The sequence below is a fragment of the Polistes dominula genome, unplaced genomic scaffold, assembly GCF_049000335.1.
Source record: "Polistes dominula isolate Pdom_NZ unplaced genomic scaffold, Pdom_raw_medaka contig_32, whole genome shotgun sequence".
Classification (NCBI taxonomy): domain Eukaryota; kingdom Metazoa; phylum Arthropoda; class Insecta; order Hymenoptera; family Vespidae; genus Polistes; species Polistes dominula.
Genome location: NW_028300880.1, coordinates 218,623 through 240,588, shown reverse-complemented (window position 1 = coordinate 240,588; position 21,966 = coordinate 218,623). Strand labels below are relative to the sequence as shown.

The window sequence follows — 21,966 nt, the reverse complement described above, 5'->3', positions numbered from 1 at the left end:
CTGAAACAGAAATTCCCAGGGTTTTGTTAGTACGCCCAGATCAACTAGAGACAACTTGTATTCCTATTATTTCAATGAAATAACTTTGATACACATACGGGGAACTAGATTGATCTACTAATCGCGAGATAAACTATTTTTCTTTAAGCATATTCGTGTTGTATGTTTCAGTTCATACCACTGTTTGCAATTAATGCAGCGTTATTGATTGCCATCTCTTTCATGTGCTATCACAGGATGTTTGTGACTACAATCGATGTAACGTAAGTCCTTTGGAATGATCAACTTGAACGATTAAAAATTAGCTTTTGTTTATTTGCATTTCAGACTCGGAGATTATCATCGATTCGAAATACCTTCGGAGCCACGATTTTTCGACTTAAGAAACCCCCGGATTCTCAAGGTCTGTCTTTTATTATATACTCAAAGTATACGAATAAAGAAAACTTATTTCCTGCCTATTAGTTTTTAATTATATACCAGTGATAATCGAATTGTGGATGGCTACCGACATAATCGATCATTACCAACCGTCGTTATGTCGATCAGCTAACACGATTCCAAATGTTGGTGAGAGTCGAAAGAAAATGGAGAATAATTCGAAAGTCTAGCTGAAATTGTACAAACGATACAATTCTACGTTTCCATCAGCAACACATGGAATAGAAATCTGATTAACTAATTCTTCATGTTTCTCTTCAATTCTTCGTGACATATCGATCCTCGAGAAAAGGGGGAAGGGCTTCTTCTTTGGATGATCACGCGAACAACATTATCCTGAAATTCTGTGAATAAGGAACGCGAGAATAAAAGAAAAAATGAAAAGATTCACACAGGAATGGATGCAGAAGAAACATCAGGAACGATGGAATAAAATGGATAAAGCTAGGAAATAGAATAAAAGTATAAGAGAAAGAGTTCGGCTTTGGATATATCGTGCAGGTTCGCGGGCACGGTCAGAGAGAGAAAGAGGGTGCTCTGCACGCTGGTTGGGGTGTGCCGTTGAGCTTGCGAGACGAGAAAGGGGATGCACGATCGCGAAGAGAAGGTCCCGAGGCAAGTAGAGTGCTTGCCTGCCTGCCTGCCTGCCTGCTGCCTGCCTGCTGCCTGCTGGGAGAGAGTCGAAGAGAGAGCGAACGTGTTTCGATGTACGAACGGAGAAAGAGAAGGTGGTGTTGTTAGTGGGGGTGAGAGAACGCGCAGCTGGTGGATCAATACGCCCCTCCGCCGTTCTTTCCCTCTCCAGCGGACTCTTCCGGGGGTTGTCGCGTCCCGCGCCGCACCGCACCTTACTCTATAGGACCGCGTGTGCGGCCTGATCCACCCCTGCGAACATTCTTTCTTCTTTACTTTTCTATTCTTCTTCTTCTTCTTTCCTTTTGTTGTTAGATCTCCTCTTCTCGAATTTCCTATTTCGTCTTACCCTAGCTTTCGTGAAAGAAATCGATCGGGAAAATGTTCGCACGATGGATGTAGGGTAGAATCCCCCTAGTAGCACCACCTAAGAATATAGAAGCAATTGGATTTGGAGTTTTGTTGTAAATCCAAAATTGATTGGGACGATATCGACGTGGTAGAATAGAACATTTTTTCTCTAGCCATGACCCCGTTCGCTTGATTCGCCATACTCACTAAGCGTGTTGAAGAAAAAAGGAAGAAGAAAAGGAGGAAGAAAAAAAAACGAGAGACATCGAATAGGAAGAAAATACAAAGAGAGTACTTTCAGTGTAATGTATATATATATATAAATGTAAAAAATATTTTCAGTGTATATCGACGAATACTCCAATGGCCGGTAAACAGCAGTGGCCTCGCGGTAACATCGAGTCGTGTTCGGCTACCCTCTTTTCTCTCTTGTACGGGGGTTGCGTGCGCGCACTGGAATAAGCGCAAGCGCGAGAAGGAACTGAAAGCACGCAGACGCGACTACCTTCGCCGAGAGAGGAGTCGGTACTTTTGAGGGTGAGTCCTACTCTGGTGGGGCTCCAAGGTAGCCGATCGTCTCTCTCCCGCTTTGGGTGGGGGGAGGGACAGGGTGCGGAGACGGCACCGCCATCGAGAGACGCAGTGCCGTCGGGACGCTCGGCCGAGCGATACGCGTACCAATCGGTCGAACGCGAACGAGAAGAAACCTTGTCGTCGTCGTCGTCGTCGTCGTCGTCGTCGTCTTCGTCATAGTCGTCATAGTCGTCGTTCTCGTCGCCGTTCTTAAACTTTTTATACGCAACCTAGACGAGTTGACGCGTCGCGTTCGAGTAATCAATCCACCCAGAATGTACCAAAAATGTAGCAAAAAGTATTGGGAATTTCTTTCAAGAGATTCCTCCTGTGTTTGAGAAAGAATATCGGGACTGTTCAGTGCCACGATCATCGAACGAGAGGAGAGGACCTGCAGGACACATACAACATGTGGACCAGTGCCGGGGATATTGTCCTGTCACAGCAGTACGCCTTCATAAAGTTACTGGTGTGATGGGACATTGTCCTCGTCTCGTGGTCCATTCAACGCTACCGACGACCACGACCACGACCACGACCACGACCAATCCTTCAACATCAAGGATTCTTTTCAGGAACAATCATCGCCGCGATGGCTGACCTCTCTCTATTCCTATACCTCTTACATTTTCTTCTTCCGTGTTGATTACTTTTCTTCTTCTTCTTCTTATACTTCGTTGGAGCAATAAAACACGGCAGTGTGTCGTATTATCTTTGCTTGGTGCTTCGTGACAAACTTTGTTTGATCGAGCAGCCATTATGTTTTATCATATATGTACTACATAGATGGGTATAAAAGAAATGGCAATTTTTTAAATTGCCAACATTCGTGGCCCATCATCTTAGAGTCAAGGCTTCTTATTTTAGGAAGAAAGATGGCCACGAGGTGAACACGGAGGTGTCTACGAGCGATGTGGTGTTTCCGGTCGATAAGGCAGCTCCTCCTGAAAGGCGCGGCTTGTTCCTCGTTCCCTTTAATCTCATAATCGTCTCAGTATGACGACGTTCGATCGAAAACGATTCTTTACTTTTCCCAAGTTCTCTCGCGTCGCGAAATAGTCCTAGTGATCGAGAGAAGATATTTAGGACAAGATACAAGTTTCGTTTTCGCAGCATGCTATGCTTGCCATTGCCAAGATGGCCGGTGTTAAACGCGAAAACGATATCACAATTTCTCACCGAATTCTCCTTTTTTCCTCCCCTCGAGTTGGCTAACAAATAATATCCTATTATATACAATGATTCGAAACTTTGTTTCTCGTGAGAATGAACAAAATATAGAGTTTGAAGAATCCTCTAAGTAATTGCAGGTAATTTAAAGACTATAATTGGTAGTCTTGAATATCTTCCTTTGAACGTTCCATGACTGGACATGTAACATTTGCTTGCAAAAGAAAAATCTAATGTTTTAATAGAAGCAGATCCTAAATAATCGATTTTGTATCCAAGCGTAGTTTGGTATACCAAATTAGAGTGACTCCATAAAGAGGGGTGGCGGTAGTCTCGAACTGAAATCGATGGCAAATGTTAACATCAAGGTTGCTCGTAATTACAATCTTTTTCTTTTGCTTGCTCACGAGAATGAAATCTGATAAAAATGATGATACAGAATGAAGATGAAGGAAGAGGGCATTATTCTTCGCTCGTGAGATTTGTGAGAAGTGTCGAAGATAAAAGCCGGTGTTGGTGACGGAGACACAAGTTGTTAACCGTGATGACTGGTGATAGTGGGTGCTTTTTCAGTGGTGCTTCGAATGATATGGGGTGGAGCAGAGAAGTCGCGGGATTGGGGTGGATGGGAACGCGTTGTCGGCTCGCCCTCTCTCTGTACTTTACTTCAGGGCATGGACGCTAGGTGGCGAATCTTCCATCGATAAGAAAAGGGATGAAGGGAAGAAGAGGGATTGAACACCGGCATGCTAGCAGGAGGAAACCTAACGCGCTGTTACTTTTTATTTATCTTCGAGGATGCCAAAAAAGAAAAGAAGAAGAAATGAAGAAAAGTAATGGAAGATGTGGACCCAAGAACAAGAACAAGCACGCACGCACGCACGGAAACAAGTCAACACCAAAGAGAGAATGCTGGTCAAACTATCTCGTTGTGAAAAATGTATATTAAAAAAAGAGAAAGGTCCGCCATATTAATTCGCGTGAGAGACCTTAGACAGAGAACCCCATAGATGTTTGTAGATCGTAGAGTACATGCTGCCACATGCAGATGTCGTTGTTGTATAGGCGCATTAATATAGATTTTAGATAATACTTTGGTCAATTTTCTATTATTAACAATACACTTCTTCCATTCCAATAAATCGCGTCAATTTTTTAACTTTATTTCCTTTTCTTTTATTTTATTTTCTTTCAATCATGCAAGTCATCGTAGAAATTCATTTGGTCGGCTAAAGATTTTTCTCGACCGGTGAAAGAAGAAATAAAAGTCAAGAAAATTTTGTAACATCGTAACATAATAAACTCTCATAAAGTTGCCGACGAGTTTTTCCGACAGAGTTAAAAGCTCCCCTCCCCCTTCGGATCGATATAATCTATGTATTTGCGGCGGCAGCAGTTTGCATGCGTTGCACGTCGCAGTGGCAGCTGTAATCAAGCTATGTTCACACGTACACGTTAACTGTATAAACGTTGATATAAGCACCATTACCTTATGTGTAATTAGATATGCACATGTAGTATTTAGATATTTATGATATTTATATATTCCGAGTGGAGCAGAGCTGCTCTCTCTCTCTCTGATTTGAGATACAACAAAATATTGCACATTAAAATATCTCTATGTATAATATGTATTATTTAAACAAGTCGTTGTGTGTGTGTGCGCGTAAGAAGAGAATACGCGATCGATAAAAAAAGAACAAAACTATTTCGATGCAACTTTAAAATCCAATAGAAACTGTATAAATTCTAGCGATCACACTAGACGACGTTTGTGCGTCGAAGAATAATAAATTCAATTTCAAGGAAATAAAAACAAAAAGAACGTATTCAAGTTATATATGCTTTATTTCCGAACGAGAAGTAATTTTGATTTTGTTGTTATTTAACCCGCGAACTTTTTTTTTCTTTGCCTTTCATTTATTTCCCCCTAACTTTTTCGTTTTTTCTCGTCCAAGAGAGAAACGAAAGTTTTCAACGAGCAAAATTCCGAGATTACACGCGGAAGAACTAACGGCGGCGTTGCGTATCTCAATTTGTTTTAATTTGGACGATATTAGTTTTAATTAAATCTGACAATTAACGCGCGGTGGAACAACACAACGCGTACGTTGGGCGCATGGCTGAGACGAAACAAGATGGTAATGACTAGAGGGGTTGCTTTAAAGTCTTCGAGGGTAGTCGCTTTTTAAGTTTTTCCCAACCCCTAGGCAGCAAGCTTCGCGTCCTGAATCCTTTTAAAGAAATTAAACGCATGCCGAAGCAAAAGATGATTTGGAAAGAACTGCAAGTGGTCTTTCGAACGAGTAAACACATCTCTCCTTTTTTTCTTTTGCTTCTTTTTATATATCCAGTCCTGTTAATAGGACTGTTAATAATCCGAAATACCATGATCAAAAGTATTCAAAGAATCAACACTATTAGAGATTTTCAAATCCCATTGAAATGTCGACGAATGTTGTGGATGTTTAACGAAGATTAACGAAGATTAACGATTTGTCTATTAGTTAATAGGTTTCCTTATTTCTTCCAAACCCCAGTGGTTCTTCCATATTTCATATATCCCAGAAAAAAAATATCTGTAGGTCTCTCTGTTGGAACCCCTACTACTCTCCCCGTAGGGTCCCTCCCTTCCTCGTGTATCCAGTACCTCAACGTTATTGGATCAATACGCAGGGCTCCAATTAATCCACGGGGGGTACTCTCGACAGATGGCCAACGGGAAACACCATACCCAATGTAGTAACCCTCCTAAATCCGCAACGACCGCTAGAACCATTGCCACCCAACAATGTGTCACGTCCAGGTCAGGAAGAACAGTTTCATACGAATGACTATCCTTTCTTTTTTTTCTTTTTTTTTTTTTATCCTTTTGCACGTTTCATCAACCACGATCCAAGATTTTCTTCTCTTTTTTCCCTCCTCTATTTTCATTAGCAAGAACATGAGAAAAAAAAAACTCTACGAGTCTTGATTAAAGGCGAAGACCTTTCAGCTAATTTTTTATCTCCATTTCTTTTCTTTCCCCTCAAGGATCGTCTCAGTTTCATCGATTCTTCAACTTTTTCTTATTCTCTTTTGCAAGGATGAAGAATCAGAGTTATTTTCATCTTCTTTTTATACATAGAATAATTCAACATAATCTTTCTATCATAAAATGGATTAATATAGGTTTCATTTGTTGAAAATTACCGACCGAGTATTCGTAATACATATCTTTGCTAAGAGAGACCATCGAATTATGGGCTGGAAAAGTTAGCACGCGAAGAGTAGGGTCAAAATCGATGAACGTTATAGGAGGAACTGGTATACGCAACATGCTACAAACGAGATGGGAAAACACGTTTTCAGATTTACGTAACTATTGCTCGTGTGTTCTCGTTGCAATATTTGGGATACTATTTTACGCTATCCGATAAACGCGAACTTTCTTTTCCTTTTTTTTTCTTTAACTAAATAAAAATAATATTGATCAACTAGGTTTTCTATGAAATGGCATAATTATTATCAAAGGTAAGATATTCGCAAAATATCATTCGTAGCAATCATTTAAATGTTCTTTTTATATAAGAATCTAAAATTAATTGGTTAAGATTTGTTTAAAAAGTTGTTGTAACAATTATAGAAAAGATAGTTTGCATTCGTGCCAACGGTAGGTTTCTGTATTATCAGCAGCTTGTTCTCTCTGTAACATCGATCGAATCCGCGTACTCCCTGCAGAATTTCGCATGGTAATGTAGAAAACTTTTCGTGTGTTTGTGGTTCGTTTTTCTTTTTTTTTTTTCAATGTGTTATCAATTTTTTATTTTGTCTCAAATTAGAAATACGTCACATAGGTATTTTTTTTTCATACTTTGAAAAGCTTTGTTGAAAATTCGTATACCCTAAAAAATTGGATGTTCTACCTACTTGATAGGAAAACAAAATCGAGAAAAATTTGGATAAAAAAGGCATTAAATTTCGAGCTAATGGTTTTAATCATATCTTTCCTATCTAAATAATCGAAGACGATACAATTAGACAACCTATCCTAATAACTATCTACAATGGAAACTTGTAACGACACGACATTTACAAATTAAAAATACAAATAAAATCACTCAGATTATAAAAAAACGAGCAACGAATGGCTACTTACGAGAATATCGAACATCTCCGATCGACGGTCAAAGGATGTCGATCGTGGACAAATGTCTAATTTCAGGTTTTGGCTACTTCGATTAAAAACACAACAGAGTGATCTTGCAGTAAAGATAAAAAAAAAGTATAGAAAACCAGCAACGAAACACAAAAAAAGAAAAAGAAAAATAACTGAACGGGAAAAGAAATCAAAACGAGTTTAGGTAGATAGAGGTGTGTACGGTCTGTGTCATGTTCGACAGTTTTCAACGAATTTTACTGACCTACCGCTAAATCAGTGTGTCGTACAAGAGTTCGTCACCACCACCATCATCAGCCTCCTTTTGCTTGAAAGCAAGCAAAAGCTTGAAAGAAAGGGGATTAGTTTTGATCAAGGGATCAGCGTGTAGGTCCTCCTCTCCTTCTGCTCAATCGTTTCCATCTCCCCGTTGATATCTGAAGAGAAACTTGTTCGCCACGTTCGCCTCTTATCGCGTCGATCGATGGGGAGATCCTTCGGGACCCCCTTTTTTTTTCTTTTTTTTTTTCTTTTCCACTCTCTTCTCCATGACAAAAGCGAGAGGAAGACCCTCTTTGCTCTTGGGCCTTTGTACGCAACGCCGAGGGTCCAGAGTTTCTTTTGTCTTTTTTTCTTTGTCGAGGTTCTCTCCCGTCGTCGACACACCACCCTTAATAAATAAGCTTTCGTTAGGTCCTGCGCCATCTTGAAATCCAACATGGCAAGTATAGTTAGAGACCATCAACGAGACGACGACGACGACGACGACGACGAAGACGACGAAGACGACCAAACTGGATCGATTTTGACTTCTTTTCTTTCCTACGGAATCAGAGTACTTGCGGATATGGGTGCTTGTTTCTTAATAACACGATGAGAGAGAATGTGCAACACATCAACCAACTTACTCTAGATTTATATATAATATGTATAGATATTTAGATTTCTATTTGTACATACTTATGTATAATACCCATGCTCTGTTTTTTTACGATGCTCTCAACCAATCGACAACGTGATACATAGTTAAATCGGTTAAACAACGGGATATTATTTAGAGTTATCGATGCTTCGTTAATATTGGAATTTGTTGAAAAGAACACTACTACGGACTAGTTGCTAAATGAAAAAATATCCAAAACGGAAAGGAATTACTCAAAGGGTAAGTGACACACACACACTCAACCATGTTGTATTAGACGCGCGTTGCATAGTCAACAGAACTTTCCTCGATCGAACGGAAACCTCTCTACAGACCTATGGGGATTTACTATGAAGGACGGTGTGATCGGTGAAAGCTTATACAATTAGAACGGATTTTTCTACGTCTACGAATAAGAGACAAAGTAAAAGTCAGTCTCTTTGCTCGTTGTTACTCAACGTTACGAAATCAATGATCGATCATCAAATGTTTCAAAATTTATTAATACGTTGGGAAAGGAAATTGTTTATAAGGTTAACAGATTGTTTATAAATAATTTTACAACGAACCAATAACCGTTAGAGAAACGTGCAGTAATAAAATGAAAAAAGAGGAAGGAATAGAAGTTCGATTTCGGGCCAACGCGAGAAAATAATTCCCGTGGTTACGATCTAATAGTTTTTGACGAAGAAAACGGAGAAAGAGAGAATGTGAGCAAATAGCGTAACTATAGAAAAAAAAAAATAAAAAAATATAAACGGGATGAAGGAGTGGACAGGAAAAAACTAGAACGAATAAAACGCGAACTAGTTCTGCGGTTGCTTGCTTGCTTTTACGACCACGTAAAATAACCGATAGAAAAATAATAGAAAATAAAATAAAAGAACAAGAAATAGAACTGGTTCGAGTGATTCCACGTTGGACGATCATTTTTGGATGAAACTGAGAAATTTGTTATTGGGTTTACCGTACCCACTAAATCGTACAAGAATGAACAACAAGTTTCCATCGAAAAGGAAGATATTCCTCCTCGTGTTTGCCTTTTGTACGTGGCATTACGCGGAGACTACGCAAACCCGTTTGGAGATTACTATTAGGAGAGAAAACCCGTTTGGAAACTGGTATCGGTAACGTGGGGAACTGTGATCCTACTTACCGACAACTACACCATCCTACACACCCGCGCACACTTTTACCACACACAACACACTACCTAATCAACGTGATAAAGTAACCACGTAATAGGTGTTTACCTACATACACGATTATTTGCGAGAGAGGATCTAGGATAGATCTAAGTCGTAGGAGGAGTCAATATTTCTTTCTTTTGGTTTCTTTTTTAAACTTTACGTTTTTACATGGTTATGTATGTTAGTGATGCTTTTCTAACGATTACCCTACTTCCATGTATTAAACATAACGAAAGAGAGAAAGAAAGAGAGAGAGAGAGAGAGAGAGAGAGAGAGAGAAAGAGAGAGAAAAAGAGAGTCAAAATGTGCAACGAGAGAGAAAGATAGGAATACTGGACTGGTGAAAGAAGAGAAAGGTTGGTTGGTTGGTTGGTTGGTTGGTGCAAGAACAAGCTAAAAACAGAAAAAGAAGAGAGAGAGAGAGAGAGAGAGAAGAAAAGGGCGACGAACGAAGGAAAAAAAGGAGAGAGAGCGACAGAATGAGCAAAGGGAATCTTGGCGAGAGAGGCAGAAAATCCTGACCACACCCATCGATTCGATTGTTGTGTATTGGCTCGATCAACGGCTAACTTTTTTTTGTCTTCCCTCCTTTTCAATCCGGTTGAATTAAGACCGACAATTTATGATGGTGGTTGCTTTAATTAGAACTCGTGTAAAAGACGATCTAACCTAAATATCATTCGCGTGCATAACTATTTACAACTATGAAAGTATATTCTAGTTCCGAGATTTGTTTTCGTCCTGCCTGTTTTCTGCAAGCATCGCAACACCCACGCGGAAATGGATTTTTTATTATTAAACTCGTTGTGGTTTGGTCCATTTAACCTTGCTAAAAGATTAGGAAGCTATTCTCTCTCTCTCTCTCTCTCCCCCCTCATGGTAGTTTCTTTACCTGGACTCGGTTAGGATCTGGTAATTAGAGGAGACTCACAATAGACAATACACCGTGTCTTGGTCACCGTTGGTCCACCGTTCGCGCCCGCACCTGGTGGTCCACAGTCACTTCACCAGGTCCGACAACCAGATTTCGTACCTGCATCCTTGAAAAAAAGAGACAACAGCGGTTCTCAGCTGAAAAGATTTTTTTTTTCATCAAAAGGGCCGACGGCGGCTCGCCATTTCTTTTTTTTTTTTTTGTTCTCATACAGTAGAGTCCTTCTCTAATTTTTTTTTCTTTACTTTTCTATCTTTTAATATTTATTTTGCTTTTGAGCATAGCTTTTCGCCAATACTTTTTCCATTCTTTTATAATTTTGTCGATGGCAAAACGTAGTTCGGTAAAGTCTGCGAAAAAGAATTTCCTTCTCAGACCATCAATTGAGCAAACTCAGAGAACGTCTTGGAAACTTCTTTCTTATTTTTCTTTTCATTTTCCCTCTCGCGAAGTTAGAGAAACACGTTCTTTCAAATACACAGCAAATATCTAACACAATAAACTCATTCTAAGATCGCTGCGACGTAACAGAAATAATATAAGTCTACCATAGAAGCTTACGTAAGTTCAACACGACAGAGACAATCACAAAATCCGCTAAGATACAAATATACGCCGCCATATTTCACTTGCATTTTAATTTGATACGTGTGGGCTGGCTATGCGTTAGAGAGCAATGGGTGTGAAATACTAATGACCATTAAATAATTAATGCATCTAGATCTAAACGATATACACAACTATATATATATATATAAATTTTATATAATATTTATATACATATGGATAGATAATAAATAATTACAATGATCGATTAAAAAAATAAGCGACATAATTAGGTGTTAATAGTTTGTCTCAACTACCAAATATTAAATATTAAATATATATATATAATATATAGGTGTATAGTAAGTGTAACAGTGCCTCGCCATACTAATTGCATCAAATGTAAAGCCACGAGTATTCTAAGACCTCTGTGAGATTCATTTTCAACTACTAAAGCGAATATAGAATAAATATAATATTAATATAATAATTATGCCATGACAGCGTTTTTCGAAGTATTTATTAAAGGCGCTTCGTACTACGCTCGATAATTATCATCATCTACTTTTATCACCCATTTTTTATTCAGAAACATCAAGATTTCCTACTAATACAGCTAATTGATTACATTAGTAGCAGGAGAAAAAAAGAGAAAAAGGGAAATTAACGCAACTGACGAACGGAACACTGAACATGAACAAGAGAAACAAAATTTTTCTCGATAGAGCAACGCGTTTAGAAGAATCATCATCATCATCATTATCAGTCTGTACCTCTTCCTCCTCCTCCTCTTCCTCCTCCTCTTCCTCCTCGTCGTCGTCGTCGTCGTCGTCATTTTGTCGCGTTTCTACGGTTTTCTAACGATCTCTATCCTACTCGAAAAGTACTCGAGCTTTGTGAGAAGCTTCAAACTCGATTGGAATTTGTTTCCCGCAAAGTTCTCGCAAGCTTCGGATACTCGAATGATCGTCATGGTAGACGTTCCGTCTACTCTCGAGTATCTCGAGTAGAGCTTGAAGAGAAAAAAACGGCTGTGTGTGGGTGTGTGTGTGTCCAAAGAGAGTGGAAATTTCGATGTCGCGCAAATTCTCTAATGAGAGAACGTACCTGGATAAAGTTCAAATAAAAAAAAAAAAAAAAAAAAAGAAAAGGAATAAAAAAAAACTACCTGGCTTGAAAAGTTTTCCCTCTTTCCCTCAGAGTGCATAACCTATCAATCCCAATACCTTTTTTTTTTATTATTCTACGGTTCATATGATTCACAAAAGTAAAATATTCAAAGGAAAATTAGATTTTATTAGCACATCAAGGTCATTAGATTAATTTTTCTGCAATTCGTAGTAACGATAAGACAATCATCTAAGAAGAAATAGGGTGGGTGGGAGAGAGAGAGAGAGAGAGAGAGAGAGAGAGAGAAATCCATAGGCGTAAAAGGTGCGCGCGGGCGCACACGCAGCTCTCGCACAGTTTTCGAGAAAGTAGTGGGGGATGAGGCTAGACATGATGGGGGGAGGGAGTGGAAGGCAAGGAAGGAGAGAAAGAGAGACAGATAGCAAAAAGGCACGATAGGGAGAGAAAGATCGGACTATATGCTGCCGCCACATCGGGTCGATACTCGTTTCCAACGAATCGAGAAAATTCTTCCAAATGACTCGTCTAATCCAGACACAAATATACACGCATGTATGCATTCGGGTTGCAAACAACAGTGATAGAAGGAATAAAGTGCCATCGAGAAGTCACTCGAATCCGTTTGCAAGTGAATACTACACCTGGTGTCAAATAGACCCCGAAGACATAAATTGTAATCTAAGACTCCGATCAATAAAGCATAACGTTTAAACAACAGAACGTTGTTACTTCTTTGCTAACTATTATTCATGGGTTTCTTTTTTATTATGTACAACATCCCAGCCACGCAATTGAAACATAGACCACGAGAAAATATCATATTATTGGTAGTAGTAGTAGTAGTAGTAGTAGAGTGACCCGATTCCCTACGATAAATTCCCATTTTTTGTTTATGAGTAAAAAGGGAAAAGTTGAATCGGAAGTTTTAGCAACCCTCGTCGTTAGGTAGGTAGAAGCAGTCGGTAAACTTAGATTCCTACTTCCGTGCGAACGACTGCTGCCACCAACGTCGTCCGTGACACCTCCCTCGCACCAGGGGTTTCGCACCCACCCCTTCGGCGAAGCTCTATCTTCTCCTGGTCAATAACCTCTCCGAGCTTTCCTCTCTTAGACGCGTAATCGTTTCCTCATCGTTTCAGAATCCTCTGCCTCTTTTTCTGCTTCATATTCTTTACTTTCATCGACGCTAATTCATTTCTTAGTTTATTTATCCTGCATAAATTATTCAAATTTTTATTTACATCAGAGTCGCCATCTTAGACGATATCAGGGAGCATCCCACGAGTTCCGTTGAGAACCACCACCGTAGTCTCGAGAAACTTACCTCTCGAGGGAAACCTTAAGAAGTTATCACGACGTAAATGTTTCGAGGTAGACAGGGAGCCAGGTGGAGGAGGCTGAGGGGGAAAACTATACGAAACTTTAAAAGTACGTCTCTGTCGATTCTGGTCAAAAAGAGGAATGATTATTATTTATGACGGAGGATGCTTTATTATTGAATGCTAATTAATAGAAAACTTTAAAAGTTGCCAGGAAACGAGAGAATAAGAGTAGCGTATAATGGATTTTAATCGCGTTAAAATAGACAATTAATTATTATCGATCCTTGCGGTACAGCTAGTTGAAATCCAAACTACGAATTTGATCGAAGAATTGGTGATAAGACTAATATATATGTGTACGAATTCGCTAACCCTAGAAATTGCAAGCGTAAGGTGATGCCATCTGTGCTGGTGGTCTGGAAGCGAGTCTTAAAAATCATCCCCCTAAGATCAATACTCTGTACGCGAGTGGGCACGAAGTCTACTATATAGCGTCTCGACTGTTATTCTTCTTCAATCCGACTAACGTCTTATCGTCCCTTAATCGTTCAGAATTTTGAACAAATCGCTATCGTTCTCCTTACTTTTACAAATACTTAACAAATTTCCTTTTATTCGATCGAGTCAATTTATTTGCGGGATAAAGACGCGGATAATTTTCTAGAGTCCTCTCTTTTCATTTGCTCGTAGAATCAACATGGCTGCCTTCTTCTTAGGTAATCGATGATCATTAGTGAAGAGAGCTTGTTAAACAAATGCGAGGAGAGTAGTTGAGACGATTTAGAAACGCATGCTCTTTGGAAACCCTATGGATATGGATATGGAAGAAGACCCATGAATTCGGGTCAGGTATTTGGCTTAGGATAGTACTTTGCAGAGGTTTCTTCGCGAGTCTTCTTTGCGGCTTCTAACGAGATAATTCGATTTCTACCCCACCTACTTTCCTTTACCTTTTTACAACACCATTTCGTCTTTCAAGAATTTTTTTTTTTGCTCCGACAAACTCGCAACTTACGAAATTGATTCTTTTTCAAAGAGAGCGACGAAGAGAGAAACAAAAAAAAGATAGTCTCCTAGAAGAGAAAATAAAAAATTACAGGTGCAACAGGTCCGTCGAAAGAGAGCAGCAAAGAGAGTACACACATATATGTAAGTATGTGTGTACGTAGATGCTAAAGCGGAGGATTCTGCGCGTAGGTCGGTCGGTCGGTCACGACGAGAAGAAAATTTCTCTAACAAAATTAATTACTAGTTCATTATCGATCGATTAACCGATTTATTCGAAAGGAACATCTTTCGTGAAACAGGTAATAAAACTAAAATGGGTCACCCTGTGTATACCGAGGACCAGTAGCAAGCAGCAGCCCACTCGTGCGTTTCCGAGTATCGAACTTTCCTTCGAAATCTCGGGTAAAAGAGAGAGAGAGAGAGAGAGAGAGAGAGAGAGAGAGAGAGAGTCGAGTAAATACGGAAAACGCATGTCGAGTACCCTCTCTCTTCCCTCTTCAGACGACCCAACGTAAAAAATTCTTTCTAGAAGTAAGACTGGCAGGAAAAAGAGTGAGCAGCAGCTAGAGGGATCGAGGAAAAAAAGGTTGCTGCTTCGTTTTAAGCTGCTTTCGATGAAAAGCAAAAAGAAAAAAAAAAAAGCGATGGCTTCTGCCACCGTTAATCGCCTTAACGACAAATACGAAGTCTTTTATCGACAAATAATAAAATTTATTAACGAAATAGAAAATAGGAAAGCAAAAATGTAAGGTTGCATAGTAGTCTACTATGCATGAGCAATATTAAAGTGGGTAGGGGTGAGAAAAAAATTGCAGAGCTTTGCACTCGTTTCGAAGGGGCTGACGTCGATAGAAAAGCGTGTTTACTCGTCGTCGTAGTCGTCGTCGTTGTCGTCGTGTCAGCGATTCCAGGACGTATTATTCCCTGAGCGAGCTGACAATCTCGTCGGTTTAACGTGAGAGAGAGAAACGCGTAGAGGCACTTAACAAGCACGGTGGTCTATGCATCCCCGAGCTCGTCGAGACGCGATTAAAATCCTCAATTCCACCCTAAGCGAGAGAGAGAATATATGCGCGAATCTCGAGTTCAGTTCTACTTGGAGAATATCGTTCCAACTCGCGAAAGTTTCGCTTGATCGATGCTACTACTACTACTATTAGCTTACCAAACAAAATCTTTCGAATTTTACACAGTTTTTGACATATATATCATAGGGAGAGTCGCCTAAATCTTCGGTGAAAGCTTCTTAAGCAAAGATTTTCTCGATGGACTACTACTACTAACGTTCACAGACGTTTTCAATAACGAAAGTCATCTCGGTGCTTACCGATCGATACTTTTTAAAACTCTTTTCAGTCTTCAAAGTAGCAACAACTTTGTTTGCTTATACTTAACGTCTACCGTCAAAATACTCCAGAGTTTACATTTGATTAAAAAGTCTCTCTTTTCCTTTGCAGTTATGGCATACGAAAAAATTGAAACCAGCCATTCATCTGGACAATCGATATCGACTCATGAGACACGAACCAATGTTGGACGCTAATGGAAACGAAACCAATGAAATCGGTGAAGATGATACGATCAGTATCTATGATCTACTGAAGGAAGAAGAACAAGCTCGAGACTAATTTAAACCTGTTCAATGATTTCTAACTTTATGCATAAAAGATATCTGTTGGGAAAAGCAAATTTCAGGTCAAAGTTTTGAGTTAGAAGTAATACAAAAAAAAAAAAAAAACACGAGGGTAAATCCTCGAAGGACTTGCAACACGAAGAGGATTAGGTTCTATTCAGGGCTCGTCGTAAAGTACGAAATTGTTCGAACCGGTGACCGTTTCGTACCAACCTTCTAACCTTTTCTTTAGAAATCCCAAAATCCCTTAGTTTTTCCTGCTATTCCTCTTCTTCGCTTTTCACCTAATGCACTACGTTTCAACGTCAGAATTCGTGTAAAGACAAGAAGCAATATTCTAGATAATTTTCGCCAACGAAACGTACAATAGAAAGACAGGAAGAAAGAACGTGTCCCTTTCTTAAAACCTTAGTTGGAATTTTAATTTTCCAGAGACCAACTCCTAGCCCCGCACCAAAGCGTGTCCGCATTCACGTATCTAATTAAGAGAGACCCTCCGGAAGAGCTACTAATCGCAAACTTTTCCACTCTTTTATTTTTCCCAGCTCCGGTAAAAAATAATTTCTCCTAGCTACGAGAACGAATTTTTCCAAGGACCTGGAAATCTTTGGAAAATGAAAATGCAAAGATAATAAATGACACCGATATCTCTGTTGGCAGAACAAGACATTTAGAAGCAGCCCTGTTTTGAGCTTGCCGATCGAGTTATATCCGGAACGTTGTTATCTCGAGTTTATATCGAGAGTACAAGCGAAAATAGGTTGAAATCTTGCACCGTACTAATTTAGGGCGTGGTGTTGGTAGCTCGTAAAAGAAAGGGAAATGACAAGTCGTGCCGATAGGCCCCCCCCCATCGATCCGAACACATTGATGACGTTGACCCGATTCCAATGATTTAACCTACCACAAAGTTTAGTATTTTTCTTTCCTTTCCCACCAAATTCGTACGCGATTTAACCCCTCCATCTATTTCCAGCATCTAGCCCAAATTCGATAGTAATTATTAATAGATGAATCAATGTCGGTAAGATTGCATAGATGCATGCACCAGGTGACGCGGTAGCAACGGTAAAGCTCGAGTACTCCCACTCGAGTTCTCTCCTTCTCTGTTAAACGTCGATCTTCCGCCATAATGGTTACAGCAGTCGATGTTCGGCAGCTGTTGCTCCTCCTCGCACACAACTATATATCTTGTTAAGGCTGGTTTAACGTCCTCCTTTACTCTCTCTCTCTCTCACACACACGCGCCAAGGTAGACAGTTTCTTCCTCGAGATTCATCCTCGATGCGGTCTGAAGGACTACGAGGAGCTTCGAGGAGGTTAGAGAGAGAGAGTATGAGAGAGGAGAAAGGAGATGCATCGTATCATCGACAACGAGCACACCACCAACGAGCACGCCAACGGGTCAGCAAGCAGCAGAGCCAGCAGCAGCAGCAGCAGCCATCGTCGTCGTCAGTGGCCGCTAGCAACGTCATCGACAACGCACACCATGTGTCCTCGCGACAAAGAGCTCATTCAACGGCGGACAATGGGTCTCCTCTCCCTTCTCTCACACACACACACATACAGAGTGTACAGTAGAGCACGAGCGTTCGCGTCGAGCCTCCAACGACGTCTACTTCAAAACCGAAAACTGGAAGAGAGATTATTGCCAATGGATTTCGAGATGCATTCTTTTTATTTCAACAGATATATTTTGTAACTGTAAACAAATTCAATGTATGGTAGAATAAAATTAAGATCCACCCTCACCCCATCCTTTATGATGGATGAATTGAAAGATTCATCAAGATCGTTTGTCGAACGACTTGTTCTTCTACGAAGAACAAAATGAAGAAGGGGAAGATCGCGTGCCGAGGCTGATGAACGACAAAGATGATGCGTCTGGTGCATCCCAATCGTATAGTTGGCCTTCGCTCTTTGAATGAGAACCATCGTGCCGTTAGCAATTTAGCAAAGCTCGCTGTCGGCAACAACGAAGCTCCTTCAGGATGAACTAACCGAGAAAAAGAGAAGAGTCGGTGTTTCTCTTTTCTCGTTTCTTCGTTCCAAGGCTTCCCTCGTGAAACGAAAAACGAGGAGAGAAACGCAACGATGGTCCTCCATATATATTTCTATCTATCTATCTACCTCTACCTCTCTCTCTCTCTCTCTTTTCTACACGTATAGCCAAGAGAAAGAGGAGAGTTACTATCTCTTGCGATGCCAGTCCAGAGTTTCGTCTGGTAAAAGCGAACCGAGCTACTCCAGATAGGGTGTGGTGGTGGTTTGCTTGTGTTGCACGAAGGAGTAATATATCCGTAGTAGGTGCATACACACACAAGACGTACACCGAAAAGACTATCTCCACAGAGAGATAGAAAGAGAGAGAGAGAGAGAGAGAGAGAGAGAGAGAGAGAGAGAGAGACAGAATTCACGTATAATATACTACACATGGAAGAGGACGAGTGGTACTCGAGGTGAACCGCGAGATGAGAGGAAAGGTGCCGTCTGCTTGGACTAAACTGCTTGTTTTCAACGAAGTACGAGAGAAGTAGTAGCTACCTTCAAAGGGACCGCTCCTGACCACGGACTCGATTTTATTGCTTGAGGAGGGATGCTGTTGTTCCAGTGCCTAGAAACACGACATGTTCTCGAGTTTTCTCGATCATCTTGTACGCGTTAGGTGCCGCATGGTATTCTATACAAACAGCGGACTTAACTAAATAATATGAAATGTTAAAAAAAAAAAACTGGTTGCCTGTTTAATACTTTTTTTCCCTTCTAACAAAGTCACGTATGACCTGTTGCGCTCTGTCAGAACGACGACGCAATACACGCTATAGCAAAAAAAACCAAACGGCAGACGTTTCGTGATACATCGCAGCATCGAAGGTTAGACTAGTTAAAATCTTAATTACTCGCTTCAACACGCAAATGCAACTCCTTTTAAATGTAACAAAAAAACTTTAGGATTCCGAGCGCAGATCTACTCGTTTAATCTCTCAATAAACACGTATGCATTTTTATGAATTCATTATTTCCTTGCAATTATATAATAAATAATGACAATGCTATTCAGAAACTTTGTAGATGTTCTACTAAACGATTTGCTTTTAATCTTACGTATAAAACAGATTTCTTTTTTTATTACACATATATAAAAATATTGTCACATCAATTTTCAATCTAACCCAGAGATACATTTAGAATTATTTTATCAAAGAGGATTTATATGATAATATTTGTCAGAAAAGAAAAACTCTCTACAAACGTAATATTAAATAAAATATCAGGGATAGGTGGTAGTAGGTCGGAGAGTGGAGAGTTTCGTCGTTCCCTTTTGCAACTTACATATAAAATAAATGAGAGCTCGCAGCTGCTATCTAGCACCTGGCGAGGAAACCTTTCGATCCTGCGAGCCGTAATAAATACAAAAAGACAGAAAGAGAGCGCGTTCAGGTATCGGAAGTGGCCCTGTAATTCAACACGGCCGGCTTTCGCGCTCAGCAGAAAATTTTCAAAATTATACGGTTTCCCGTATAAGACACACACAAGTCCCTCTCCCTTTGAAAATTTCTCTCCTAGTGGGGATTAATGAAACGATTTTTTTTTTCTTCATTCTCGAAATGCAAGAAACTTTTTGCGTAATGCAGAATTAACAAGGTAATTTAGCAAATCGATACGCTGTTGCCACGTTTTTCAGTGTACACTACCAACTTCAAGGAAGAGAAATCAATGGACATTGCGTGCGTCGACTATTGTGCGAAAAATTTGTTTTAAATCCCACCTTTAGTATTAGCATGAATCGAATGGGAACGTACGTACAAACTGACTGTAACACAAGGCCGAGCAACACTGATTATTCTGTTTCTTTCTTGATATCGTTTTACACAGCGGATAAAGAAAGAAAGAAAGAATATATATATGAGTATCATCTGTACGGTAAATAAACGAAAAAAAAGGAGCTGCATAAAAAAACACAAAGATGTCTGAAGACCTTGGAAGTTTTTTATGTGGTGTGAAAGAAAACGAACGGCTACTTCCCTTGGGAATGAATCAACAAAATTGTCTTGGAAAATAAACAAATGTACCTGCATACATTTGTTAATTAAATGTTTTTGCTTTTACAATTTGTCTAATACCATAGATTTTACTGATGAGATATCGGTAAGATTTGTTGGGAATTTTGACGAAAACAATAAAATACGTTGTTAAGTATAAAAATTCTACGAATGTATAGGTCAATTATTATAATTAATTATAGTCTGGTAGGAACGGATAGGCGTTTCACGAATGACGGATTTAATTCGATGAATTTAGTTTGACGAACGAGCGAGTCGTCTCTGGAAATAATAATAACGACCAAGTAATGACGATGATAATAACAGCAGTAATAATAGTAACAAAAGCAATAAAAAAAAAAAAAAAAAAGAAATGGGAATGTGCAGGGTGCATTCGACAAAAACGTAGGGTTTATAAGAGAAGGAGAGAAATGCTTGTAGCAAATAACGAGCGTTTCTCCGCTCAGTTGAGAGAACAAGAATCCGACAATAGTTATCTCGTTATTCGAGATTCGCTGGACCGTGTTTCCAAAGTTACACGCGAAACGCCCAAGGTAAAACGATCCTGCCAACTGGACGAATCGATGCATCCTAGGTACCACCACCTATGCAGCTACTTTTTCTACACTAATCTCGACTCCACTGTTCACTTTCACTTACAATCGATGCAAACACATGACACATGATTCAAAAAACAAGTAAGAATAGTCAATCAATTTTGAGTTTCTACACCGACGAGAGTGTAGCCAAAGAAACAAAAAAATCTATTATGTTATTTATCATAAAACCAGTCGCGTGATTATTCCTTTAGAATGACTAAGCGGAACATTGGAAAATGCCCGATCGCGTAAACAACTTTAAACCGAATAATCAGGGCACGCATCGTCGATGCTTTTATAACTTTCAACGTCATTACGAACGTTCAATGAAAATTCAATGAGTTGGCGTAGAAATACTCGGTGAACGAATGCAAAGCTTTTGTACTTATATATATATATATATATATATATATATATATATATAAATACCTAAGCAAATAAAACCAAATTTAAATAGAATTCAATTCGTTTTATATACGAATTCGACGTTCATTAGCATAAACGCTTATTATAAAGATGGAAGTAAATATTATTCGTTTGTAAAACGCCAACTTTGGTTATTAGTCGTACGAGAAGATGATTCGGATTTGTAGAAAAAGAATTTCTCTCTCTGTATACGCTCAAAAGTAATTCTATGAGTAATTCGATATCATCCATAGTAATTACGACGGGTGTAAACAACAACCGAGAGAAAGAGAGAATCTAATAATATAACGATGAAATTAATTCGGGTCACGTAGGCATCCTACTTTCCAAACTAAACTATCGATCAATTCGCTTAATATCACGTTAAGTGAAAAAGTCGTTGGTTGTTAGGTGATCAATGTTATATTAAGCATTTGTACTTTGGTCAATAAAGTTGTTAATAAATTCGAACTTTGTTGTTTTTTTTAATGTCATAAGGAAACAGAAGGAAAAATCCATCGACGAACGATAACAGTTTGTCGATCGAAGAGATTAAGAAATAAAGTAAGAGTGTTGGAACAAGAAGACACGAGTAAAGAGGCAGAGGAGGACACAAGAAGCCATAACAGGAAAGATCGCGAGAAAGAGAAATGGAAAGAACGTATGCAGGTTGCAGCAGTGATGGTAGAGAGGAAGAGAGGAAGAAAAAAGTGTGGTAGGCAGGCAAGCAGGCAGGCACACCACGTGCACCGACCGAGGTCTTTGTCACTGGAAACCACTGTACTCGATTTCTCTCTTCTTCTCCATCTCTTTTTCTATTCTTCGTAACGCGAAGCCAAAGTTCTCCTATTTCGAAAAATCTACCGATGAAGATATCGAGTTCGATCGATGTTAAAAATACGCGAGTACGCCGCCGCCATGGTAAGA

General features: G+C 39.5%; 2 protein-coding genes across 16 annotated transcripts in view; one reads left to right on the top strand and one right to left on the bottom strand.

Moving 5' to 3' along the window:
- msi (RNA-binding protein musashi) overlaps window positions 1-21,966 on the bottom strand; it is a 67,909-nt gene that overhangs the window by 21,651 nt on the left and 24,292 nt on the right. For 2 of the 15 annotated variants that reach the window (XM_015327315.2, XM_089175822.1), the window contains exon 2: window positions 10,350-10,458. The exons of 8 other annotated variants lie outside the window; for them this stretch is intronic. The gene's annotated coding sequence lies outside the window, so the exon portion shown is untranslated. Of the gene's footprint in view, window positions 1-178; window positions 313-7,571; window positions 8,129-10,310; window positions 10,459-21,966 lie in introns of those variants that run through there. 5 more of the 15 variants (XM_089175838.1, XM_089175843.1, XM_089175829.1 and 2 more) reach the window with 4 other exon arrangements.
- Window positions 7-21,060, top strand: LOC149033537 (uncharacterized). Its single transcript, XM_089175960.1, has 3 exons — window positions 7-263; window positions 328-403; window positions 15,817-21,060. Exons 1-3 carry the CDS (start codon window positions 163-165, stop codon window positions 15,985-15,987), a joined length of 348 nt encoding a protein of 115 aa, XP_089032086.1. The 5' UTR covers window positions 7-162; the 3' UTR covers window positions 15,988-21,060.

What these genes read in the sequence shown, in the direction of transcription:
- LOC149033537 (XM_089175960.1), top strand. Translation starts at nt 163, where the DNA reads ATGTTTCAGTTCATACCACTGTTTGCAATTAATGCAGCGTTATTGATT. An exon ending in GTGACTACAATCGATGTAAC is followed by an intron (nt 264 to 327) that starts GTAAGTCCTTTG and finishes TTTGCATTTCAG; the next exon opens with ACTCGGAGATTATCATCGAT. An exon ending in GAAACCCCCGGATTCTCAAG is followed by an intron (nt 404 to 15,816) that starts GTCTGTCTTTTA and finishes TTTCCTTTGCAG; the next exon opens with TTATGGCATACGAAAAAATT.